Source organism: Cebus imitator, unplaced genomic scaffold, assembly GCF_001604975.1.
Source record: "Cebus imitator isolate Cc_AM_T3 unplaced genomic scaffold, Cebus_imitator-1.0 Scaffold38, whole genome shotgun sequence".
In the NCBI taxonomy this organism is placed as follows: Eukaryota; Metazoa; Chordata; class Mammalia; order Primates; family Cebidae; genus Cebus; species Cebus imitator.
In genome coordinates, this window is record NW_016107353.1 from 1,928,825 (window position 1) to 1,955,382 (window position 26,558).

Below are 26,558 nucleotides of genomic sequence, written 5' to 3' on the forward strand. Positions count from 1 at the left end.
TAGTAGTTGAAGCTCAAACCCTTGAAGATAAAGGGAACAAGGAAATGCCATGTGTGCCACCTGGGAGGCGGACAGGAATGCACTGGAGCCTCCCACCCATGTCCTTTAGGGCTGGCCAATGATGGGCCATTTTGGGGAATGAGAGCTCATGGCCTCTAAGAGGCCCCCTAACCTGACCAGTTGTCTTGGCTGGCACTAAGAACCGCAGACTTGCTATGAGCCAGAGTCAAGGAATGGCCGGTGGGGGGGTCTCTGAGGATCCTGTAGGGAATCCTACCAGAGACATAAGCAAACAGAACCAGGCGGGCCTTGGTGTTAGGATTCCAGGGAAATGAAAAGGGCACTTAGTGTGTGGGCTCACACAGTCGTGAGACTAGAAGAGACCTCAGCCATCATCTGAGCCACCTCCGCTTGTGGTACAGTTGAAGAATCTAAGCCTCAGTGAGGGGAATATGGAAAGAAGACCAGGCTAAAGTTCAGCAACTCCAGTTCTAGCCCAACTAGAGAGCAAAGGTCCCCTTTCTTCACCTGTCAAATACAGGTAACATTACCTGCTCTGCCAGTCTCACCAGGCGAACCCTCAAGGGTTATGCAAATTACACACAGCTACACCTAGATGAACACATGTGTTTTTCAATTTTAGGCACAGGACTCTTTCTACTCACCACACAACCTCTTCCAAGCCTAACTGCATATCTCCTGGATCTTGGCTACGGATGCAGGTGAGAGAGCGAGCCAGAGAAAAGGCCTGTAGCCTTATACTCCAGGGACTCATGAAACCCAGCGAGGATACAATACAAGGTGGAGGCAGGGAGAGAGCATGGGCGGAGTGGGGCCTGAGATGGGCACAGGAAGCGATTGGAACGGCACTGGTAGGAGTGTCACTCAGTTTCCATTGGCTGGTCATGTTGGTAGGGAGTGGGGCATAATGGCTGTGCATGAGTCTGGGGGTGGGGCAGACAGTAACTCACGTCCCCATTACCTACAGAAAGCAAAAAGGCACAGAAAGATGGCGTGTGTCATGGTGTCAACTATCCTTTCTTATCCTAGAGTCCAGCTGGGCAGGGGCACTGCAGAAACCAAGCTTTGGGACTATTAATGGGGAAATGACTCCAGTGCCCTGCCTTGACCCCTCCTCACCTGGCCCTCTGCCCCTTGTCCCCTGCCCCACCCTCCAGGATCCAAGGGTGCTGGGTACCTGCCCCCTGGCCGTCTCGCCACTGCAATGCCAGGAAGGGGAGCTGGGGTAGGGCCAGAAGCGGCTCTCGCTAGGGAGTGGAGGGACGGCTGGAGGAGACTCCAGGGGGACGTAGGCTTTGGGGAGGGGAGGCCGAGGCGGGCCGGGTTCCTGAGGCAGACAGAAGCCAGAGCATTAGGAAGAACAAGAGCAGCCACTGTGAGAGCAGGAGAAAAGAGCGTTAGCAGGAGGCAGACAACAACATCGCTGGAGACCTGGGCAGGCCCCTGGGACAACTGCATTCCCACCCATGGCCTGCAGAGAGTGCCAGCTCTGGAGCTAATTCTCTGCCCAACCTTCAAGGCCCTCCTTGACCCAGCCCCTACCTGTCTACCACTTCCCACTGCTCCCCAGGTTTTCCCAAAGCTCTCTCATTGCCTCACCCCCATGCCAGGCAGCTCCTCTCCCACCCCTCTGCTTTTACCCGCTCTCCTGCCTAGAATGCCTTTCCCTTGTTCCTCTCCCTGTCTTGCTGCTCCACAGCCTGGTTTAGGCTCTTTCTACCCTCTGCTGGAACATCAGAGCATTTACAGTCCGAACCATTTGGCTCCATACTGAGACATACACCATCATGTTCCTACAAATCGGTCTTAGTCCATGGGATGCTGGGCTCCCTAAGTGAAGCCTTTGGGCACATGTGTGCATCTTTCTAAGACGGCCTCATGGCACCCCATGCCCAAAGTTGAGCCCCAGAAAACACTTGCTGATTGACTAGGAAACTGCCCCCCACACTGACCCTCAGCCCTCTCGCTATCCTGGCGTCATCCTGGATTTAAATTCCTATGAAATGCATGCTGTCTGCTATCCAACCTGGTGCCCAGGAACAGGCTTCGCTGAAAGGGAGCTAAAGATGACAGATGGAGATGAGAACAGGTGAAGGGGAAACCTGGAGGGAAGTTCACAAAACAGGGTGTGAGAATGACCTCCTTAGACAAAGAGCTCAAGCACTAGGGTTGGAGGCCTGTGGGGAAGAGATGGGCACAGAAGTTGTATAGTTTCAGACAAATGAGGGTCCAGTCCTCCCTCCCCCACCTACCTTCTACTCCGTTTCTCAGCTTACCTCGTTGGAACCAGGCTTGGTGGGGGACCCCTGAGAGCCCGACACCAGTGAAAAGGGGCTGAGGGGGCTGGTGAGGCTGGCGGAGCTGAGGGGGCTGGCCGGGCTGTTGGAGCTGTAGGTGGCCGAGGGGCCAAGTCCTCCTTGGGGGAAACAGAAGGGGAGAGGTGAGCAATGGAGGAGGGTGTGGCCTGGTGGGTAGATGGACACTGTGAGTGGAGGTAGCGGGGAGAAGCCAGACCCAGGGCGGACTTTGTGTCTCAGGGCCACCTGGGCCTGCTGAAGGGACTCATTACAGGTTCTGGGGCCACAGGTTGGCTGCTGAGAGTTGTGCTGTGGGGAAGATGGTGGATGGAAATGACACTGTTGTCCCTGGGGTGTCAAGGAAGCCAGCCTGAGGTCCCAGGGCTCAAGGAAAACTCAAAGGTAGGGGTCACAGGTCACCAGTGCGTCCATGTGCTTGGGGGCTGGGGAGGCTCAGGTGCTTTTGACCTTTTTTGGAGAGGACTCTAGAGTATCAGGGTCAACAGTGTCTCTGAGTTGTCTACTTGGTCTATTCTGGGGTGGGGAGGAGGGAGTGAGGAAGCCCTACCTACCACCCTAGAACCCAGGGGAAGATTCTGGAGTCCCAAGAAGGCCTTGCCTGGCTCTGAACACAGTGTGAGCTGGCAGGTGTGGGATGGAGGCCAGAAATACTGGAGCACTCCTGGTGAGGCAAGCAGCCCAGGAGGCTGGCGCAGGAGGCACCCACCTCTGTGCTTGGCAGTGTCCGTGCCCCGGGAGGGGTTGTTCTTCCTCAGCCCCTCCATCACATCCTGGATCCTCCAGATCTCCTTTTGGATTTGCCGGTTCAGCACCTCATTCTGAAGCAGCCACTCAGACAGTCAAAGGGAATGGCCATGAGGAGTGTCCCGCCCTCTCCTTCCACCCATACCTCTCGGCGCACGCACACACACACACACACACACACACACACACACACACACACACGCCCCTCCAGAAGTCATCTTTCTCATGGTAGCCTCTGCTCTTCAGCCTCTAGGAGACTCACCCCAGAATTGACTGAGTCTCCGAACCAAGACTGAGGACCCACCCTTCTGAGTTCCCCCAGGGGGGACCAGGTGGTCTTAGAGTGAATGCCCATCTACGTTAACGCTTTATGGTATATCCTGTTTTTCATGGGACAAGAACTTCCATTTACTGCTTTTCTTCACATCCAAACAGCCCTTTTCTAATACCCACTCCCAGCATATACCTAGAGTCATGAATTTAATTACACTTGACACTCTGAAAGGTAAGAGCTCCCATTTATTTAGCATCCCTCAGCACCAGGCACTGTGCTAAGCGCTTTGCATATACAGCGCTAACTTATTTCGGCTGCTCGACTCTAGCAGGGAAGGGCAACAGCTGTCCCCTCTTCAGAGATGAAGAGACTCACACCCAAGGCCATTTATTTAGTAAGCAGCATCACCGTCATCTAAATATGGGTCTATTTGGAATCAAAAGTTGGTGCTCTTGACCACAACCCTATCCCCTCTCCTAAAATGTCTGTGTTTCAAGCGAGGTTTGGCCACGGGACATGGTGGTATTTGGGCCCTCTGGACCAGGCGAGTCTTTGCTTCACCCTACCTACCAGGTGCAAGGTAGGGGTGGTGAGTGGCATTACCATGAAGGAAACAGAAGAAAATGGGGGAAACCAGGGTGTTAACTACATCAGAAAGACAGGGTTTGCAACCTAGCTAGAAAAGAGGCAGGGCCTGGGTGAAAAAGAGACAGAGGAAAGAAAAGAATAAGAACTCCCCAAGATCATCAGGTCCATCCTCCTGCCTCTGGGAAGACAGTTTCTAAACCATCTCAGGAAGAAAAGCCTCTTTTCTGTCTAAAAATTCCTGAGCAGATTGCTCCTGCACCACCTACTCTTCTAATGCCTGAGTTATTTATATTGACACGTCTGTTTTTAAATACTGCTGGGCATGGTGGCTCATGCCTGTAATCCCAGCACTTTGCGAGGCTAAGGGAGGAGGATCACTTGAACTCAGGAGTTTGAGACCAGCCCGGCCAACATAGAGAGACCCTGTCTCTATAAAAAATTTAAAAATTAGCAGGGCATGGTGGTTCAAGACTGTGGTCCCAGCTACTCAGGAGGCTGAGGTGGGAGGATCGCTTGAGCCCAGGGCACTCAAGGCTGCAGCGAGCTGTGATTGTGCTCCTGTACTCCAACCTGGACGACAGAGCAAGACCCCATCCCAAGGGAAAAAAAAATCCTTTCAGTCATAAAACACCTTGTATCTAACTGAAGTCTCCCAAGCTTCACTTTAGCTCCTCCCTCATGAGATGAAACTAACGTGTCCCATTATCTTCAATCTGAAATGTAGAGTCTGTTATCTATAGCCTGAGCCTTTGCTTTTGTCTCGAGGCCGAATCCTCATCTTTAGTCACAACTCAACCCCCGCCAGCTCAGGGACCCTCCTTCACCTGGGTGTCCAAATTGAGCTGCTCCCAGAGGTCATCGTGCAGAACAGAGACCTCAGACTCCAGGTGCTCATACTCTACGGTGCTGTTCGTCAGGGCCTGCAGGGGAAGGGGTGTTCATCACCAAAGCATTCCTCCTTATCCCGCAACAGACTTCACTCCTCTGCTACCCTGGGGCCAGGATATCAGAGGTGTGAAAATCTGGGGAGAAGAGCATGGAGGGACAGAAGGAGAGGGGCGCCAGGCTGAGACATTCTAATGACAGCCAAACACTAGCCTTACAAGAGATGTAACAGCCCATCCCACTACCAACTGAGATAAACAGAAAATGAAAAGGGGATGATGTCGCCTCCATACCCTCCTATTCTCCCCAGATTAGGGAATAAAAAGTGGAGGGCATAGCTGGGGGACACGACAAGACCCCATCTCTACAGATTACAAAAGTTATCTGGGCATGGTGGTACACCCCTATAAGTCCTAGCTACCTGGGGGCTGGGCAGGAGGATCACTTGAGCCCTGGAGGTCGAGATTGCAGTGAGCTGTGTTTGCGCCACTGCACTCCAGTGCGGGTAACAGAGTGAGACCCTGTCCTTAATAATAATAATAAGTATTATTATTATTATTATTTTTAAGTGGAGGGCAAAGAGAAAAGAGCCTGACGGAGGACATGTGTTCTCCGGAGGTTAGAGAGCCTCCTCCTTTCCGGGCCACGCTTTTATGGGGCTTTTGCTGCTGCTTCTTGGAGCCATTCTCAAGCAGTCTGTGCTGGAAGGTCTGCCCTCACCCACTGGGAGGTAGTGACCAGGGCAGCAGCCTTTTGGCCAGTGCTTTGCATCTCCGAGGGAGAAGGCAGAAGTGGGCAGCAGAGGTGTCAGCGCAGCCAAGGAAATAAGTGCCTCACAACTTCGCGCTGTCCCAAAGAAATCCCAGTACAGGCCCAGTTTATGGGAAATAAGCTCATTTCCTCAGTGGAGCTTGGAATGAGCAGGCTGGCTGACGTGCTGTTTATTTGCAGGGCAGTGTTGAGGTTTTGTTTATGCTCCTCTGCACGGGAGTACCCTGCTCTTGTCCTCTGAGGACAACTGGACTAGGACAGCACAAGCTGGGAGGTGGTGGCCCTCCTGTCTAGTGCCAGTCGGGGGATGTGTGCACAAACCCCGTGCCCCGGGTTACCGTGGTCGCCTGAGACAGCTCCACTCGGATGTTGATGAGCTGGTTCTGCAGCGACTCCTTTTTGTGCATCAGCTTCTCTGGGTAGGCCGGCTGGCTCCCAAACATCTCCAGCTCCTGGTGGGTCCCCATCAAGGCACTTTCCAGGCTCTCCTGAAGAAAGGCAAGGGAATGGCATGGGCAGCCCTGACAGTTCCTGTCTGGGATTGAATAGCAGAGGCCTGAGCCCTTAGAGGCTCACCAGGGAGCTGAGTGGAGGCTGTCCTTGCTTTGTCGGCTTAGTCAGGATAGAGACAGCAGCCCACAGCCTTCTCCAAGCCAGCCCCGCCCATGCACTCCAGCTTAAAGCCACCCCCAGCTTCTCACCTTCTCAGCTCGGAGCTGCTGCACCAGCCGGTCCTGCTCCCTCACCACCTTGTTCTGCTCACACAGTTTTCCCAGCAGCTTCTAGGGGCCCAGAGAGTGGGGAAGGAGAGGGAGAAAAAAGGGGATGAAGGACATAGTTTGATGGAAACCTGGGAGTTGGGTTACAGGGCCTGGCCTCTGGATACCTGCTCCTTTCCCCTGCTGAGGAACCCTGGACCTTCACCTAGACCTTGGTGGCTCCTGAGAACAAGAAGACAGGCCTTCATCTTGGGAGGAAGTGAGTTGGGTTGAGAGGGCTGAGAGCCAAGTGTTAAACTCTGATACCCCTGTCCTTCCAAGGGTGGAAATTCACAAAGGACTGAGGAGACGATATGACCTCATCTCCTAGGCTGGGTGTCAGAACAAGCAGTCTTAGAAAAGCAGTGAGCAATAGAAACTGTCCCTCAGCCCCACAGAACCTTCTCCCTTCCCTCTGAAGCTCCTGTTCTTCCTCCTCCCTCCAAAGTCTCAGGATGGCTGAGCCTCCCTCTGAGGTCTAGTCTTGTCAGGAAGGAACTTCTCCCAGTCTTACTGGGCAGATCCACTACCCAAGTAGGGCTCGTGGTGATGGGGAGCAGACAGGTGAGGCCAGAAGGAGGGCTCATGCTTTCCTAGTCCACACCTTCATTTATGCCATTCCTCAAACACCTGCTTTGCTCCTTGCTACTGAGTCAGATTTTACCCTCTGGGCCTTTTAACTTTGAGGCCCAACTCAGTGCTACTTGTTTTGTCCCTCAACTTCAGCCCACATGGCCTCACTTCCCTGCCCCTGGCAGAACCTATTGGGGCTCCCCTTCACCAGGTGAACACCGTGTTACCACCTCCTGCTGCTAGCTGGCGCCTCCCACTACTCTGAAGCTCCCTGAGGGCAGGCGCAGAGCTGTATTCTCCTTTCTAGTCACCTGCAGGGACTAGACGCCACGTTGGGCAGAGTGGACTGACTGATCTATCCCCTAACAAAGTCTGCATTCCCATTACAAGCAGATCCCACTGCTGTAGGCAAGAGGGCAGAGCACTCAGTGGAGAAACGGATACAGCCAGCATGGGAGGGAAGGGTGAGTAGGTGGTAGATCAGAAAAGAGGGGGATCAGGAGGAGGTAGGCAGAATCTTGTGGTGAGAGAAGACATGAATCAAAGGTAGGAAGAGCCACCAGAAGGAGAGAGATGGATGGAGAGAGAGCCCCCGCAGAGGACAGCAACAGGAGGCTGGAGGGGAGGGAGGGAGCAGGGAGCGCTGCTCTTACATCTGTGTCTTGCTCGTTTAACTTGTAGGTGTGGAGGCTGTCCCGGAACACTTCTGGATACGGAGGGACCTGCAGAAACATGAGGCCGGTTACTGCAGGAGGGGCAGGATGAGGGTACGCAGGGATAAGAAGCTGACATCACATTCCTGCTCTGCTCCTGCCAGAGACCGTGGTCCATCACCTCTGGTGGCTTCTGTTTCAGGGACCTCATTCTTCATCCCCTGGCTGGAAGCCTGGGATGGCCTGGCCTAACCCCATCCCAGTTGTCCTAAGCTGACTCTGGAGAGATCAGAACTCTGCTTGAGTCATGCTCTGTATTTCCTCTCCTCCAAGCACTAGGATCTGCTGTTAAGAGGGACTGCAGAGTGTGTCACTCCCAATGGCTTATTGGTAACCACCATGAGGACATCAGTGAATTCATGGCTGTCTGTGGGAATAGGTAATAGGAGAATGGTAGGAATGAGCATTGGGAACAGTTGAAGACTATTGCTCTAGTAGACTTAATGCCAATCACAGGGCTTGTGTCTAAACAAAAATTGGCAAGAATTCAGAAGGGTCTCTGGGTCCAGCAAATGCTGCCTAGCCTTGACACCACATTTGATGACCACAGTACATTCTATACACCTTTAATATTAGATAATTCCATTACACCCGTCATGCTTTTAACCCCAGCGATGTCTGTCAAGATATTATAAATATGAAATCGAAATCAGAATACTAAGGAGCAGAGTTGCGATCCCCAGCATGGCATGAGATGTCGGTGCTGGCTATTTTGATGGTTTGGGAAATGGGCCTTGGGTTTACCCATGAAAGTGAAGAATGGAGGTGACATAGTGGAATTAAGGAAGGAAGACCAGGCCAAGCCTGTCTCCAGGCAGATGAGCAGGTTGGGTGGCGTGAGCCTCATCCTAGATGGGCGACTCGACCATGCACAAGCAGCTGAAATGGCATTGGCAGGGACCATGCTGCCAGGCAGAGGTCTTACTTGCATGAAGAGTTGGGACCTGGGGGAGGAGTTTTCCACCATGCGGTTCACCATACTGATGAGAGTCTCGCTCTCACTCATCTGCAGCGGAGGAAGGAACGAACTATTCACACTCTGACCCACGTGTCAGTATCTCCCCTTCACCCACCTGTGCTTGTTTCCCAGGAAACAGGGGAGGGCAGCTGTCCCAGTACCCTGGGCTTGCCCTCAGCCCTTGCTCACCCCTCGTGACCTCTGTTTCAGGACCAGCGCTGAAGCGGTCCTTGCAGAAAGGCCATGGAAGGGTCCGGGAGGCCACTGGGCCCTTGCTGGAGGCACTGCAGAGGCCCTGCCTGGTGACTCTTCCCCAGGGTGCCTGGCTGTTGTGGGTCCCGTCCACATTGGCCACGGTTGTCATTTCCCTGCCCTGATCTCATTTCTCACACTACTTTGGACAAAGACCATAGAGGCAGTTGGAAGGCTGCCCTCCCCAAACTTGAACTAAGTGAAACAACCAAAAAAGAAAATCTAGGACCTGCTCTTTGGATGGGCCACCACAGATACAGAGGCCCGGCCCCTCTCCCTGCCCCTGCCCACCCTCGGCTCTAGTGCAGAAAGTGCTAAACACGGTTTCCAGAGCTGGGCTGGCAGCATCCATGATGATCTCAGATGATGCTAGGGAGCAAACAAGGAGGCCAAAACAAGCGAGCCACGTTAAAGGGACACCAGGCTCTCCAACACGTTCTTTTTTTTCAAGAATCCTTAGGAACATGGAAGTGGAAAGACTATTTGCCAATTAAAAAAAAAAGAGAAATGGAAAAAGGGAGTGGATGAGGAGGAAGAGGAAGAAAAAGGAGGGGTGGGAGAAAGGGCGAACCAACGAGATCAACCAGAAACGCCATCATTTCCCCCACTGGTTTCAATGGGAAAGGACCAAAAACGGAAAATATCAGGGAATGTCCTTGGCTGTGTCCCTTTAACTCCATTGCTCTACAGGGGAAGGCAGCAGAAGACAGAGGGAGTTGTGCAGGGAAAGCTTTCTGGGAGAGAAAGTGAATGAGGACGGGAGGAACGAGCCACATTAGGGAAGATTATCTGGGGCTCCCATTCAGAGGGTCCCCTGTGTTTATTCCATTATCTCCAATCTTAGTTGTCCCCACACTGTCCTTTCTTCCTCTTACCCTTTTTAGGCAATAGCCCGAATGCAGCCTTGCTTCTACATGTCGTAGGCAGGGCAAGGGCACCCACCACCCCTGTGTTTCCTTTCCCCCAAGCGCTAGGATCTGCTGCTAAGAGGGACTGCAGGGTGTGGAGTTCCCAATGGCTTGTTGGTAAAACTGTGAGAACATCAGTGAACCTGAATCTGCAGCATTTCAAAAGGCTTTCTGAGGAACTGATATTTCTACCTCTTTAGTCCTGGAATGAAAGGGCCTTGAGGGCCAGGAGCCATCCCTGCACAGTCAACTACAGATCTAGAGAAGTAGAGGAAGCAAGCAGGAGTGTTCTCATCCTGGCCTGCTCCCACCTGGGCTGCGGCTTTGGAGATCTTTCAGCCCGGGTGGGTTTTCCCACTAGGAGGATTCTTGTGTGCTACCTTCTTTCTCTCCAAAATGTTCGATTTTGTAAGAAAGCACCTAACCCACTGCCTCACACATAGTAAGTAGTGCTCATTGATATTTTTAAGTTTTGGAAAAACAAAATGATAACAGCAGCAAGTGGTGATTCCCACTTCCTGCCGATGCCTGACAAAGAGCTCTCATACCCACTCCCACTCGAGTCTCCCAATAAATCTGTGAGGTTGAAAGGAAAGGGCAGGTTCTACAATGCCCATTTGATGATCGAGAAAACAAAGACCCAGAGAGACTGTGACATTTCTGAGATTTAAAAAAGAAATATTCTTGTAAATGGCAGAGCTAGAAGCGCAGCAGCAGTGTCTGACTCTGCCCTGGACTCTGCTCATCATACAAGACTGCCCTTTAAGAGTATTATCCTTGGCCAGGTACAGCGGCTCACGCATATAATCCTAGCACTTTGGGAGGCAGAGGCGAGAGGATCGCTTGAGGCTGGGAGTTTGAGACCGGCCTGGTCAACAACACAGTGGGACACCCATCTCTACAGAAAAAAAATTTTTAACTAGCCAGGTGTGGTGGTTGCACACCTGTCTGTAGTCCTAGCTGCTCATGAGGCTGAGGTGGGAGGATCGCTTGAGCCTGGGAGGTGGAAGTTGCAGTGAGCTGTTTGTGCCACTGTACTTCAGCCTGGGGAACAGAGTAAGATCCTGTCTCAAAAAAAAAAAAAAAAACCACAAAAAAGAATAATACCCTTTATCCCCAAGGGGGTCCTCTGGAAGGCTATTTCTGAAGCCCCCAGCCTAATGGCCCAGACCCTCTGTGAGGACAAAAGCTCCCAGGAAGGGATCCTGCTGTCTGCATTGAATGCTTGGACAGATGGGCTTTGTGGATGGAGTAGAAAGCCAATCACAAGGGTGACAGGGAGGACAGCTTACCCAGGAACCTGGAGGCAGGCAGGCATTGAGCCTGCTCCTCAATCCTGCAAGACACCTCAGATCTGGCTTCCCATCAGCAAAAGCCTGGGCCTCCCTGCCCTGCTCCGAGTTGGAATCCTGAGATCTATACTCACATGGCCCGGAATGCTCATGGTGTGGACAGAATGGGCTGCTCCCGGAGCCGGAATGCAATAGGAGCCATCCCTGCTTATTGAACTGTGGACACTGGTGCTTCCTGGTGCCTGAGGCATATTACAAAGGTCTGATGAGACAGGAGATGGGTCACATGGCTTGTGACTAGAAGAACCAACAGTTGCAGCTATAGCATCTGATTTTAAATGTATGTTTTTAGGCCGGGCGCGGTGGCTCAAGCCTGTAATCCCAGCACTTTGGGAGGCCGAGGCGGGTGGATTGCAAGGTCAAGAGATCGAGACCATCTGGTCAACATGGTGAAACCCCGTCTCTACTAAAAATACGAAAATTAGCTGGGCATGGTGGTGTGTGCCTGTAGTCCCAGCTACTCGGGAGGCTGAGGCAGGAGAATTGCCTGAACCCAGGAGGCGGAGGTTGTGGTGAGCCGAGATCGCGCCATTGCACACCAGCCTGGGTAACAAGAGCGAAACTCCGTCTCAAAAAAAAAAAAAATTAAAAAAATAAATGTATGTTTTTTCCTGCAACTTTAAGAGCATGAACTCATCTTAATGAGGTCTGACACTGGCTTTGTCACACCTTAGATGTTTCCTCAGCTGTAAACTGGGTCAAAAGCTCAGAGTCACATTCCAAGTTCAGCTGTTCACTGGCTGTGTGATCTTGCCATGTTATTCAACCTCTCTGTGCTTTGGTTTCCTCAGCTGTAAAATGGGGATAATGGCAGTACCGACCTTGCAGGGTTGTAATGAAGACTGAATGAGTTAGAGATCTGAAAAGCGCGTGCAATGGAACGGGGCGTGGAGGATGCATCCCGTTATTGTAGCTGTTGTTATTTCCACCCTCCCAGGCTGCTTCCACAGGACAGTGTGTATTTCTAGGCCACGGTTTGTAGCACAGATCTGAACTTAGGAGTATGTGCTTATACAAATGCCCAGCATAATGACCCCCTTGCCTGTCTAATCTCAGCCTCACAGCTTAAAAGACAAGAAAGGGTTAGAGCTCTGCAGCGGAGACCAGGAGGCCAACTGCTTGCATCTCCTGGAACACTCATTGCCTCTTCAGCTTGCTCACCTGTAAAACTGGGTTGATAATACTCCCTCTGTCTGCACTGAATTCTCAGGATTGCATGAGCTGTGTATGCAAAGGGGATTTTGGAGGAACTTACAAATACACTGAGTGAATATTGCTTTTAAAATTATCCTAGAGAGGGTCTGTAGACCTCAGTTTACCAATTATGGAGTTTAGCAGCAACCTGTGAAATATGATCCGATGATGTCCCAGATTCAGGCTGAACTAAATCCCCAGCATTCTAGGCCCAGCCTAGAGCTCCCTCCTCCTCGCCAGCAAAAATGCAAATTCCCACCTGCCCCCTGGGGGCAGTTCCATCTGAGCTGAGCACTGGAAAAATAAGAGGTGGCATTAATTATTCATGTGACTACTTATTATGCTTCTTTCCCCAGGAAACTCCCAGCTGTCCTAAAGGGCTTTGAAGAGAAGGGGTGTCGGGGGCAAACCAAAACATAAGCCACTTTGTTGTGTCCTGCTTGCACCAACAAAGGTTGTCAAATGGCTGGAAGAGGAGGAGGTGGGGAGGAGTGGAGGGTTCGGGAGGAAGGCAGTGGGATGGGAACGGGGGCACCAGCTCTGCCTACCTGCTGATCCAAATACTCTAGGTTTCTTTGCAACTGAAGATCTAAAAGTTCATCCTACCCGGAGCCCGAGGCCCAGAGGCCAAACAGCAACACAAACAAACAGGAACACACAAAAGAAAACAATAAAAAAGAAGCAAAGCAGTTAAGAGTTAGCGACCAGGACAAGGAGAGGCTTCTCCCTCTGCCCTTGAGGAGTTCTCAGGAAGGGAGGGGTTGAGGATGTGGGCAGGCAAAGTAGTTCTCCACCACCAGACACTCCAGGGAGAGGGGGGGCGTACGCAGACCCCAGTGCCATCTCTCCTAAGTCTGCCTAGGCCTCCCTGGGAGAGGTGAGTACCACCAGAGCAATTTAGGCAGCACTTGCTAACGGCTGTTTCCGAGTTTTCTGGAAAAATCAGTTGTTTCCAGATGCGTGTGCCTGCTGCGGGCAAGGCTTATCCGCTTTGGACACTGGCAGAGTGAGAATCAGACAGAGAGGGGAAGGAGCGGCCGCCCAGCCCCAGCCTGCCCAGCACTCCTCCACCCTGGCCTCCTGGTACTGTTATGGAATCAGGTCAGCAACAGGCTTTCTGGACAAGGGTTCTGCCTGATGGTCCCAGTGGACCTCCCCAGTCCTCCCAGGTGAAGCATCTCATCTAGATCTCTAGGTGGTGGCAAAAGTTCTCAGGAGAACAAATTCCAGGGAGAGACATGAGTAGAAAGAGGCAGAGAAAAAGGAGGAGATGCAATTCGGAAATTTTTTTCTTCCTCAGTCATATCTCTTGTATCTCTCCCAAAAAGTGGCATTCCAGGCAGAGGTCAAATGCGAATTAACTATGCTTCAGGGGAAAGAAGTTTAGGAGATCTTGCTTCTTGTTAGGAGCTCTGGCCTGACTCTTCCTGCCCAGGCCCCTTCTCCTGCATGCTGGAGAGGAGAGGGACCAGGATATTACATGCTCCCAGATCTCAACCCTCCTCCACGGCCTCTGTCACAGAAGAGAAGGGGTTACTGGCACCAAACTTGATACTGGGGCTAGAGTCCTGGCTGGGAGGAAGGAGGTATCCAGAGGCTGCTAAAAACCAGCCAGGCCAGGCACTGGGCACAGAGAGTCCCTGGAGTCTGCCCCAGTTTAGCTCCACCCTCGGTGGAGCGTGGTGTGGGGAGAGTGCAGGGGAGAGAGGACGTACCATCTTATCGTGGACCGTGGGGGATGGTGGGTAGTTGTAGGGGAACAGTCCTGCAGGGACTGGCCTCCTGTCTCCCAGGTAATCATACTGGAAGAGAAAGGGATCGCAGAGGTAAGGGGTCTGGCTGGGACACGGAGTTCCCCACCAGCTGAAGCTCGAGGTTAGGGGTGTTTGCGTTCAGTCCCAGAGCAGATCCCAAACCGAAATGGACAGCAGCCCCCCTTGCAAGGATCTGTCCAGGTCCTCAAGATTTGAAAAGACAGAGCCCTTTCTGCCCTCTTATATGACAGCACAGTTTCTGGCACAACCTGGGGGCATGTACAGAAAGCAATGTTCCCACTCAAGAGGCAAGGCTATCCCCAAGGCAGCTCTCCTACAGACAGAACCGCAGGCCAGGGGCTCCCCTGGGCAGCACTGCTGGTCCTGTGGACACACAGCCCAGTGGCCCTGTGGCCCAGATGCTCCCACATCTCTGCCTCTTCTCAGTAGATGGTCTTAGGCTTCTGGGGAATCTCAGGGGATGAGGAAGGAAGGTCAGGCTGGTGGCTCACCTTGGGGGAGCTGATGGATCGCCTCATCACGTAGGCAGCAGGGTCAGCATAGATGTCCTCGCTGCGAGGTGGCAGCCGCTCAAAGCGGGCACTGGGTGAGCGGACAGGGGAGTAAATGCGGGCACGGCTGTAGGAGCCCTGGCTGGGTGAACGGGGCACAGAGTGGGAGCGGGGCTGCAGGGACAGGCGTCGCAGGGAGCTAGAGGCAGCATCCAGCTCATCATAATAGACTGGCTGCCGGGAGGGGCTGGGGATCCAGACAGTGCCATCCTGCCGCCCGTAGCCGGCGGGCTCCTTCCACTCGCGCAGCTGGTAGGCAGGGCCGCCCCCATTGCGGAAGGCGTGGCGCTTGTCCTCCATGGCCCAGGGTGGGCTGATCCGATCGTAGGCCGGCATAGAGCAGATGCTGTCTGGCCGCACCCCTGGAGGGTAGTACTGGTAATCATCGGGGTATTGGGAGGCGTAGGGGCCATAGTACTCAGGGACCCTGCGGGACACAGGGTAGAACCTAGAGGGACTGAGAGAGAGGGGACATTGTAAAAAAAGCAGACAACACAGGTACCCCCCACGCACCACAGCCCCATTTCCAGGTCCCCCAGCCCAGTGCTCGAATAGGTACACAGGGGCTGAGGTTTATTCCAGAGGTGAGGGAAAGACTCCTGTCCTGAAAACCCCCTTCCTCAACCAGCTCCGCAAGGCTGGACATTGCTATTCAGAGCTTCAATCTTTCTCTTTAAAATGACATATCCCTAGGGAGAAACGGGAAGCCTTGGCAGCCATCTCCATCTCACATGAACTGCTTTATCAGATCTTTTCCGAGAGGCAAATGGAAGAAAGTCTACCAGGTACCTGAAGGAGGGAAATGTAGGAGGGGCCAAAGGGTGGCATCCTGATTTATTTTATTTTAGAGATGAGGCCCGTTCTGTTGCCAGGATGGACTGCAGTGGGGCCATCACGGCTCACTGCAGCCTTGAACTCCTGGGCTCCAGCGATCCTCCCACATCCACCTATAGAGAAGTAGCTGGGACCACAGGTGTGAGCCACCATGCCCGGCTTCCTGACTGTATGATCTTGTCAGGAGCAGAACCAGTGTTGGGACTCATCCCAAGTGATCCTCTCCAGAGCAGGTCTGATATTCCCAGGCACCAGACCCCCAGCGATGTGTGGCCACTGAGGCCACTAGAGGGCAGGTTCCTCCCAGGCCCCACGGCCTTTCTGGAGCTGTGGCTTGTAGTCCCTGGAGCTGCCCAAATCCCCAGGGAAGGAGCCTGCAGCCTCCATTTGCCCTGATGGACACCACTGGGTCCAATAAATGTCCCCAAATATTTCAAAGCCAGTCATTGGATAAAGGAGTAAATGGTCATAGAGGGCCTCGTTGGGACTAATGAGCTACTTTCTTTCTCTCTCTTTCTTTCTTTTCTTTTCTTTCTTTCAACTTCATATAAATCATGGCTTTAAAACAATTAGAGCTGTTCAGAAATGAGGTCGGGAGTGGTGGCTCACACCCATAATCACAGCACTTTGGGAGGCCAAGGTGGGTGGATCACCTGAGGTCAGGAGTTCGAGACCAGCCTGGCCAACATGGTGGAAACCCCATCGCTACAAAAAATACAAAAATTAGCCAGGTGTGGTGGCTCGCGCCTGTAATCCCAGCTACTCAGGAGGCTGAGGCAGGAGAATCGCTTGAGCCCAGGAGGTAGAGGTTGCAGTGAGCCAAGATTGTGCCATTGCACTCCAGCCTGGGCAATACAGCAAGACCCCATCTCAAAACAAAACAAAAAACACAAAAATGCAGTGGGTTGGTCTGACAGTGAGTGAGTCTCAAGTGGGTGGAACCCTGGAGGAGAGGATGCTGGAGGGGGGCCCGTAGCTTGGATGGATGTCTGACTGTAACAACTTCAGGCCCCCTCCCGGAGCCTGCTGTGTTCTGGGCTCCCCAGCACACCATGGAGAGGTGTTGGGGCACTCTGTCTTTTCTTCTGAAGGAAGTAGATGGAGAAACCAAGAATCAGGGACAGCAGCCAGACTCTAATGGTGGAGCCACAGGGCAGGAAGGATTGGGGCAAGCTGGGAAGCATGGGATTTGCTCCCATCTCAGCCTGGCTTCTGGCAGGTTTTCAACAGGGGAGGCCCCGTGGGCTATGACCCCACCCCCACGCTCTAGCCATAACACCATATCAGCCCCATCCTGGGCCCCGCCAGGCCTCACCTCCGAAGGTCTTCGGGTGGGGGTACCCCCCGGCGCAGGTTCACCCACTGCTGAAGCTGATTCATGGAGCTCTTGCGCTGGGCAATTTTGTCGGGGTTGGTGCGTGGCGGGAAGCTCCGCCGGTGTCCCCCAGTCTCTCCGTCCTGAGGCGGGAAAGCTGTGCTCCCTGGCCGGCTCGGGGAGTGGTACTGCCAGCCATTGGGCTGGGCAGGCTGTTCCCCACCCCCTGGTACCCTTGGGCCCTCGGGGTAAGGGCTGCCCGGCTCTGAGGCTGGCTGCGGTCCAGCTGGGAGGCCATTGGCTTTCACCAGAGGCTCTTTCTTGACTTCAGGCCTCTCAGGCCTTCTCTCTGCCTTCTCACAGCCTCGGCCATCACCCTCCCCTCGAGTCTTGGCCTCTGGCTCAGGCTTGGGGAGGCTGTTGTGGGGCGTCTGGTGGTGCTTGCTGGGCGGGATGTTCTCCGAGTCTGGCTTCTCATGGCTGCAGGATGTCAAGGGAGATGCTGTCAGTGACTCCAGCCCAGCATGGCGCGGGCAGGGGGTGCCAGACTGGGAAGGAGAAAGGCGTGGGAGGGATGGGCGGGGAGGTGGCCATGGAACCAGGGTTCTATCAATTCCAGTTCTGCTTCCGAAGTCCCACTGCTTCATCTTCTCACTCCAGCCTGGGCAATTATTATACAACCCAACCCGCCTCTGCCCACACCTGCTGTGTTAACTCTGCTCCCCAGGTCATCTCTGCAGGTCGTTCTCCACCACCCTCTGTCAGCCTGCTTTAGCCCAGCCTTCAAGCCACGGCCACGATTCATCTCACCCAGTCTTGGTCTTCTCTTTAGTCTGTCCCTGACCCAGCTCCCCAAATTGGGTTTGCACTCCCGTTAGTAACTGTCCTTGATACCCCAGTGACAAAGGCTTGTTATGGGGCAGCTCTCTTACCTACAGAAAGTTATTTAACTGCCATGAGTCTTGGCCTTCTCATCAGCAGAATGGGCATAATAACATCTCCCCTCCTCGAACTTCTGTGAGATATTTACGGCAGGCGCCAGGGGCAGAAGTTGCTGCTTTCAAACTCACATGCCCATAAACACGCTAGTTCCCTTCTCCAAAACACGTTTCTTCCAGGACTGACTTTCCGTGAGAATACAGGCCCCACAAGGGTAGGAACGTGGCAGACTTTCTTCCCTTGTGTTCCTAGCACCCTCTACAGTACCTTACACATTCATATTTACAGTAAGTATTTGTGAAATGAATGAATGAACCCTTGGAAATATGCCCCTTGGTTGAAGCGAAGATGGAAACTTGTGACAGTTTTCCCCCTTCAGATTCCCAAGCGCCACACATTCAAGCATCCTTGTTGAAACATTGCCTGGTAAACATTTCTAAGCTATGTGAATGGACCTGGAGTCTACACTGGGAAACCCCCTTCTCCTGGATCCCCGTTAGCACCTAACTCAAGACTCCCCAGCTAAGGGAGAGACAGACGCTGAGACCGTGGCTGATGGTAGGTGATGGGAGCAGCCATATGCTAAGAGTTTCTTGCATGTCAAGTGTTTTACATGCACTCTGTGTAGGCCTCATGACAACTCTATGATGTAGAGTTGTATTTGCTGGGTTTTGAGCAGAGGAACCTTGGGTTCAGAGAGGGTAAGTCCCTTAGACTGAGGTCACACTGCAGCCAAGCGGACAAGGTGTGATTCAAACCTGAGTTTATTTTCCTCCAAAGATGGTGTGCTTAACACACACAGCCGAGAAAAACATGCAAATGTCCCTGACCTCTGGCTCCTGGCCAGGCCCCAATGGAACCGGGCTTCCCTCTTGGCGTCCTCCAGCTCAGACAGAAGAGGAGGAGCTGGCTAGGGGAAGAGAGGCTCCAGGCTCTGAAATCACTCAGCCAGGCCTCCCGCCTGGATGCAAGGCGGCGGGCTCACACTCTCTCCAGGGCTTCAAGCAGGCATAGTGAGATTAGCAATGGCCCAGAGCTGGGAGTGTCTTCCACTCTCCTCTTTATCCTTTCTGCACCCACATTCAGTTCCCTGGCACTCACCTGTGCCGCACAGCTTGGGGCACAGACTTCTGGGCTGGAGGGATCTGTACTCGAGCAGCCTCCCCCATGGCCTGGATCCAGGCCTCTTGCTCCTCAGGGCTCTCGGCACTGAAGAAGTAGGTGCGGACGCCGGCATGCTCGGCCTGTGGGGAGAGGCAGTGCGTGGAGCTGGCCTCGGCCTCATCCACCCAGCACACAGTCACCTGTCGGGAGAAGACACAGACGCCCACAGAGGGGCAGTCAGTTGGGCCATTCCCTGCACCTGGGCTCTTCCCCATGCGGAACTCAGGAGCAAGGTGAGAAGGGCAGCTTGCAGCCTCCCCGCGGGCTCCAGCTGGTACCCAGGTATCCACCTTGGCTGGCTCTCTGGGCACCATTAGGCAGCCCATTAACCAGGTCAGCCTACTTGCCCCACCTGGGGTGATTAAAGCAGGAGGGACAATGATCACACCCACTTTCCCGGCAAATAACATGTTTGATTTCAAAGGCAATGACCCCATGTCTGGGACAGAGGACCCCCTGAGCACACGCCAGTCTTAGCCCCTTCACTGCTGAGAAGCTAGTCTCTTCCACGTGGAGAGACAGCCGAGCCACTCTCCGCAGGCATGCAAAGGCAGGCACTGGCATACAGACAGAGCACACTACCTAGTTGGCGGCCGTGAGCAGGCACTGCGGGCGGGAACCCAGAAGAGAGCTCCTGTCCAGAGGAGGGGTCCTCACGCGGTCAGAAGGAGGAGAAGCAGAGAACAGGTCAACCAAACACCAGAGGGAGAGACAGAAGACGACGCAGCAGGAATCGGTGAGGAGCACAGGGAAGGGGGGATTTTCAGATTGTCCCCTTCTACTGAGCATCCCCACCAGGAACAGCAGCACCCAGCAATGCCCAGTTCCGCCTACCAAGGGGTGGGGAGTGGAGAGCTTGTACCAGGGAAATTTGGGCTGGTGGTGGAGAGTGAGTCAGGGAATCGCAGTGCTAGCCTGGCTCTGCTCCCAACCAGCTCTGTAACAGCAGACCAGTTGTGGTTTTGCTCTGGCCTTCACTGATGCATCTATTTCATGGGAACAGGGTCAGCCTGGCGAAACTCGAAGTTTTTAGGCTACAAGGAAAAGAGGCCACAGGGCTAAATTCTTTCTGGGATCTCAGCATATTCCCCAGTGAGATCCTTGGTAGCCTGGATTAGCCCACTCGACAGGGGACATTTAGCAGTGACTCAGAGTCTCAGGTGTGAGCCTCACTCTAGCCTCTGACCCCTTGAGCCCTAAATCCTGGGTCTCTAGGGGTTGAGATAGCCTAGGGCTCTCCTGAGCAGCCACATCAAACCCACACCCTCCGAATGCTCACAAGGTTCCTCAGCAGCTGATCCCACCTCACCTCCACCCGTCCCAAGCCCTCAATTTCTTTCTGACAGGAGCCAGGATGGGCCTCCTTCCTTGGGTCCCCACCCTCCAGCAGAGGGCTTAGCTTGTGGGTGGAGCTCAGGGCAGGTGTGGGAGAGGGCAGGGGAGGTGGTGTCAAAAGGCCAGTGAGGCCCTAAGAAGGCAGCTGGGACTTGCAACTGATGGGGGTAGAGAGACCAGGGGCCCAGGCAAATCCTCTGGGTGGAGAACACAGAGTTATTGTAGTGAGGAGACATACAGGCAGGGCTTGTGGGTGTGTCTCGGGCGGGTAGGAGCGGGCAGTAAATGAATTCATCGATTCAGTGAGCATCCAGGGAGAGGCCTATGTGCGCGGAACTCACTGGGGGCACCAGTCACAAGGAAGGCAAAGACAAGCTCTTGCACTTGAAGAGCTGACAGTCACACTGGGGACAAAACATGCCACGGGAAACAAGGAGAGAGCAGAGGCACAGGGACAAGTGCTGTGACAGGGGAAGGCAAGGGGCCTGGGAAAAGACAGGGCCATTGATGGGGAGTGGGCAGGGGCGCTGGCCTGGAACTATGAAAGGGAGCCAGGGAATTGAGGGCGCTGTCCCAGAGGGGCAAAGCCCCCGGAGCCTCTGTGGGTCTGAGTTAGAAAGAGGTTAAGGCATTCAGCAGTAGCCTGGGCAGGAACAGTTCCTGGCTCATTCTTAGCCATCCAAGAGTTTCACTCGGTGGCCACAGCAGGACAAGCCTCCCATCTGTCTCAGCTCCTCTCCCTTCCCTGGAGACGGCCACTGAATAGCCACAATCAGAACCCTCTGTGGGCCACTGAGCACAGCCCTCGGAGTCAGTTTTTAAAGAGGCAGCTCAGTGAAGGGGAAGGAGGTGAGGAACTGGTGGGCAGAGAGGTGATATCTGGGGCCTGTGATGGAGGAGTGTGTCAGTCACTCGGGGAGGTTTCTCTCACGCCTGCTGCTGGCAGAGATCCAAGCTGGAGCATGTCTGTGTCTCTGCACAGGTCTGGTGGGGAGGGTGAGACAGGCTGTTTGATTGTGTGTGTGGGTGGTGTGTATGTGTGTCTGTGTATAACAGTACTACTTGTTGGTTAAACAGCCTGTTCCTATTTCCCCAGCTAGAACTGGCTCCCTGGAGTCAGAGTTTTATTAATTGTTCATTCTCTTCACACCTCTGGCATACAAGACCCCGGGAGGCTGGAAACTAATTATGTGCCAAGTAAGTCCTTCCTTGCTCCCCGTAGCGGCCCCTGTGCCTGCTGCCCAGCTCTTTTCTGTGGCCAGGTGACTGGAGCCTGAAGGACAGGAAGGGACAGAGTCTCTAAGGCTCTAGAAGCTCAAGCAGTGACCTGCACGTCCTATCGTCTAACATCATAGCTTTGAAGGGTCTTGGACAGCAATTCTCAACTGGGGGAGAGAGGGCTTTGTACCAAGAAAATGTGTCGTTGATATTATAATGTTATATTTGGAAAATGAAAAGGAACCTCTGATTTTTGCATCATAAAATACAAAGGGGCATGAGATTTTTATGGGTTTTGATGGGTCATGAATTTTTAAATGTGGAAAAACACTGGCCTAGGATGAGCCAGCTGCAGGCACATCTTTACCGGGTGGCTCCCCAGGGGCTCCAGGCAGCGATACGGAGCGGGCAGGAAAGGCCCATTTTCCTGTGCACTTGTTCTCTCAAATGGTTTCTTCATAAGGTTTACAGCTCTTGAGTGGAATAAAACTCAACTGCTAATATTCTCTAAAGATTGAAATTTGATTATGTTTGACTTGGGGGTAGGTCCAGTTCCCTGAAGCCACGGTGGGGAGGAAGCCTTTCCAGGAAAGATCTCAGAACCCCATCGGCCCCAGCTCCTGCCTCTGCCCAGAGGAAGTTCCCAGGGGCAGGCACTGGGCAAAAGGTCCAAGGACTCAGGACATAACTATTCCTGCCCCAGTGACAGTTGTGGTGCTGCTGAAACACATCTCTACTGGCCCACTCTGGGGAGAATTGCCCACCAGGCCCCCAAGAGAGAGGGAAGGTCCCGGTATAGCCTCATCTTCGACTTACAAGAGACTGCGCTGAGTCTAGGGGCCATTGCTACTCCCCCCATCCCCCCCCACCACCGCTATCACCACCAACACCTGGGATTCCTTAGGGCAATGGCTCTTGACCCTTCTCCACTCCCATAGGCTCTAGAAGAGCAGGCCTCCCTCCCTCACCTTCCCTGGGAGGGGAAGGCCAACTGACCTTAAACGTGTGTTTCCGGCTGATGTTGTCGGAGGGCTGCACCGCGGCTACCCGGAAGCTCAGGAGGGGGATGCTGCCCAGGATGCTCTCTTCCTTCTCATCTGTCAGGGAGGGAGGCACAAGAAAGGTGTGTGTGTTGGCGGGGGGAGTTGTTGCCCTTTCCTGATCAATAACAATACATATTTGTTGTTCGCCTCCTATTTGTCAGGCACACAGGGCCACCACACATGCTCTGAGAGGACACTCCCGGGACTTAGGGAGCATGGTGGCCCTGTAGATGCTTTTCCAGACACTGGGACTACAGAGGTGAATACATGAGAGAGAGTGCCTACCCTAAGGGAATTCACATTCTAGTGCCCAAATAAACACGTAAATAACAGCAGATATTTCGGAGCTGTTCAGGCATTGTTCTGAGTGAAATGCCGTAATGGATTTAATCCTCCCAACAAACCCGTGAAGAGGTACTATCAGTATCTTCATTTTATAGGTAAGGAAGGAGACACAAAGAGGTTAGCGGATTTATCCAAGGTTACTCATGCAACAAGTGGTAAAATTGGTCTTCGAACTCAAAAAGTCAACTCCGAAGCTAACATTGTTGACCATTAACCTGTCTATCCTGCCTCACTAAACAAGACCATCCCCGTGACATATGTAATAAGGTGGTGCGACAGCATGGTAGAGGGACTGTCCCACCTTCCGCTCTCTGGTGCCTCTGGGAAACTCTTTCTAAGGTTCTCCCTGGCACGCAGAGCCTGCTCTGCCCTTTCCTGCTGCAGATCCCTGCTGAGGTTCTATGTCTCCACAGGAAAAGGCACCCCTGCATGGAGTGCTCTGGCCCTCTTCTCCCTGGGATCTGGCTAACAGTCCAGCTATTACATAATTCATCCCAAATCTCCAAAGGAGCCTGATGGATTGGCCAATTGGGCCCCCAGCTGTCAGCAGGAGGCAAGAAAGGGCGGGAGTGCTCTGTGGGACAGTAGTGGGGACAACTATGAGACCATGGCAAGACTCTCCCCACCTCCCTGGGATCACATTTGCTCCCCAGGCTGGGGACTCTGAAAGGCCTTCAGCTAGGGTTCAGAAGAAATCTCTGTAGGGCTACAAGCTCCTCAAGCCCTGCTTCTCCTCTTCCTCATCACGTCTACATGATACTTGGCCCACAGTTCAGTTTCTCTGTCCGGACCCCAGCATGGTACCTGGAGGAGGGGATAAACCAGAGTAGGAGGAGGCACTTGGGGGGAACCCCAGGGCTGCCTTCAGGAGAGCTGAGGCTGTCATCCTCCAGAGACGGAGCCCCTGCCTGGCGGAGTCCAGGCCAGCATTTAGGGGAGTCCTGAGTCCATCTCTTGGCGAACAGTGACCCCCAATTTTGGTAAAGGCTCAGACCAAACACCTCCTGAGCCTTTGGGTTCTCAGCCCTTGGAGGTTCTACCCCTACTGCTTCCTAAACACTCTCCTCTGCAGAGACCCCCGCTTTCCTCCCAGTTTCCTTCCCACTCTGGCTCCAGTGTAGCCCCATATCCTGGAGGCTCAGCACCCGGGTCCTGGGCCTAGGCAGAGTCCCCTCCCCCAGTCTTGGGCTTTTCTCTGGGTCTGCACTGTGTATGCTCAGCCCCTTCCTGATTTCTCTCCTTGGGGTTCAGGTGGCTGCAGTACAGCAACCAGGGATAGCAGTGCTCTGTAGGGTCACTGGGTGCAACCTTTGTTTGCTGAAGTTAATGATTCACTGAATTGCTCTCAGGAGGCCTGGAAATCAGGGCTGTGCCCTCCTGGGTCAAGGAAGTGAAGGAAACAGCCTCTCCCGCTTCGTAACAATTGTGCCCTCTCTCCTCTCATCCCTCACACCTGTTTCCTCTCCTGCATCTGCATGGTGCCACCATCAGTGACATCAACGCTTGCTGGCACCCTCAGCCTGCCTTGGCACAACTTTTAAAAATAGAGAGTAGGGAGAGGGAGAGGGTGTTGGGGTGGGCAGAGAAGGTGAAAAGGGGAAGATATTATATTCACTCAGTCAGTGTTGACTGCGCACCGACTAAATGCCACACAGTGGCTTAGGTGCTGTGGATACAGCAGCGATGATCACTGACAAAGGTTCCTGCCTTCACAGATGGGACTGTGCATTCCAGAGGGACAGGAGGAAGAGCCACACACAAGCTCCAATTAATAGGTGACCTACTAGTCGTGACTAGTGACCTCCTCCTCTTTGTCGTTGTCCTCTCACCCCACTCCTCCAGGACTTCGCCGCCCATACGACCACCTTGTTCACCCAGTGTACCGCACACTCTGCCTGAAACCTAGCAAGCATTGTTGAATGTGAACTGAATGAGTGAGAGTGTGTGAGCGAACAAGTGAGCTTTGTTTTTATCCTGCTGCCACTGGTGCCGGGACCACAGTGGGGAGATCTGCCCTGCTGGTGCCCATCCAAAGCTGAGCTCGGGGGTATGGCAGAATGAGAAAGGGTGGTGGGTCCTGGCTTCCTGCCGGTCCGAGGGCCAAGCTCACCTTTATAGTAGAAGAGGCAGCGATCCACCAGGACGAACCAGCGCTTGTTCCACTGCTTAACCCCGGAGCTGGCCTGCAGGACATGGGAGAGGCAGATGTGAGGGCTGCAAGCTGGACGGGGAAGAGGAGGTGGGGTGCAGGGAAAAGGGCACCGCGTCAATTATAAGGACATCCTGGCCCTAGCTGCGGCTCTGCTGTTAATGCACGGCAGCAACCCCCAGAGATCTCAGATGCAGGGACTGACATTCGATTATTGCCTGTGACCTTCCAGTTCTGTCATTCAGTGCCCCCCCTGGGGAGGATAAAAGAGGCAAGAGACAGACAGAATGAGTGAGTGGAAGGGCAGGCAGGGATAGCGGCAAGGCCAATCTGATGCCAATCAGTGGACCCCAGATTTGCAGGAGGCACGCCTATCCCCCCGCAATCAGCGGGACCTGCTGGGGAGCTAGTGGGTTGCTCCCAGGAGGCTGAGGACCCAGCATGTTTCAAGGTCATTGCATCTACCCATTAAGCAAACAGGCACAAATTTTTCTGTGTGACTTTGGGAGAATACTTGGTTTCTCTGAGCCCTTTATAATATTAGGAGACTGAGTCACAGGGACAGCAGGACTACATACCAAAAAAACACATAGACTGTCATAAGCACAGAGGAATCCTCATTCTAGGAGAAGACGGAGGCTACGGTGGCCAGAACAGCAGGGTGGCCTCACCTGTTTGAAGAGCCAGCCCGCCTTGGTGACGGCTGCGTTGGGGTTCCGCTTCATGGAGTGTGAGCGCTTGCCAAAGGCGACAGCTTTGCGGGTTGTGCGAGTTGCCTGGGGGCAGAGACAGAAGCTGGCCTAGCTCCCTGTCTCCTCCTTCCTGCTGTGTCTGCAAGGGAGCCACCCCTGCTAGAGCTGCTATCCCTATAGGGTTAACCCTGGGGCGTCCTCACGCCAAGGAGCCCGGGTATAAATCTCAGATCTATTACTAACTCAAAGGCAGGGACTTTCAGTTCTTTGGCAATTTTTTCTCATTTCTAAATTAGGGCTCAAAATAATAGTTCCAAAAAAATAATAATAATAATAGTCTAACCTGTCTCACAGCTTGTTTTTGGGGGGGAGGTGAAAATAATAATATTTCTAACTTCGCTCTGGCCTATCCTACTCCCAGCCGCTTTGCTCCTCCCCATTCTGGAAGTTAACGCCCTGCACCCTCCTCCTCCAAGAGGCCCATGCGTCATCTCATGCCCAACGTAACACGGAGCTGGGAAGAGAGACAGGTGTTCTCCTAGCTCTGTGTGGCCACATGGCCACTGTCATCCTTCCACACTCTGGCAACAGTCCACCTTTCTAGAAGCATCACTGCCTGATGTCCCACTGTTTAATCCTTCTCATCACTGTCCACTTCTCGATCATTCTTTCAGGGTCTAAGGGTTTTGATGTCAATCCTCTTCATTCTGCCTTGCATCACTGTGGAAAATCTCCTTGCTCGGGAGCAGGACCTATCAATGCCCTAACTTCATCCAGCCTTGATGTCCTCGCCTCCAGCACTCTCCACCTGCACTCCAGCCGCGCACTCCCAGGGTCTCCACCTGCACTCCAGCCACACGCTCCCAGGGTCTCCACCTGCACTCCAGCC

At 53.5% G+C, this 26,558-nt stretch overlaps 1 protein-coding gene across 23 annotated transcripts in view; it reads right to left on the reverse strand.

The window, feature by feature from the left end:
* PLEKHA6 (pleckstrin homology domain containing A6) overlaps positions 1–26,558 on the reverse strand; it is a 163,919-nt gene that overhangs the window by 24,608 nt on the left and 112,753 nt on the right. For 12 of the 23 annotated variants that reach the window (XR_001824156.2, XM_037737333.1, XM_017525381.2 and 9 more), the window contains 16 exons: positions 25,649–25,753; positions 24,939–25,011; positions 22,437–22,537; positions 18,825–19,027; positions 16,785–17,264; positions 14,576–15,092; positions 14,025–14,111; positions 12,858–12,911; positions 8,571–8,651; positions 7,586–7,654; positions 6,303–6,383; positions 5,940–6,089; positions 4,770–4,865; positions 3,046–3,157; positions 2,298–2,437; positions 1,199–1,348 (listed from right to left, as the gene is read on the reverse strand). Coding sequence is in view for 22 of the 23 variants with exons in the window: in XM_037737333.1 (XP_037593261.1) it covers positions 1,199–1,348; positions 2,298–2,437; positions 3,046–3,157; positions 4,770–4,865; positions 5,940–6,089; positions 6,303–6,383; positions 7,586–7,654; positions 8,571–8,651; positions 12,858–12,911; positions 14,025–14,111; positions 14,576–15,092; positions 16,785–17,264; positions 18,825–19,027; positions 22,437–22,537; positions 24,939–25,011; positions 25,649–25,753 (2,499 nt within the window). In the remaining variant the exon portion in view is untranslated. The other 11 variants (XM_017525401.2, XM_017525402.2, XM_017525385.2 and 8 more) reach the window with 10 other exon arrangements.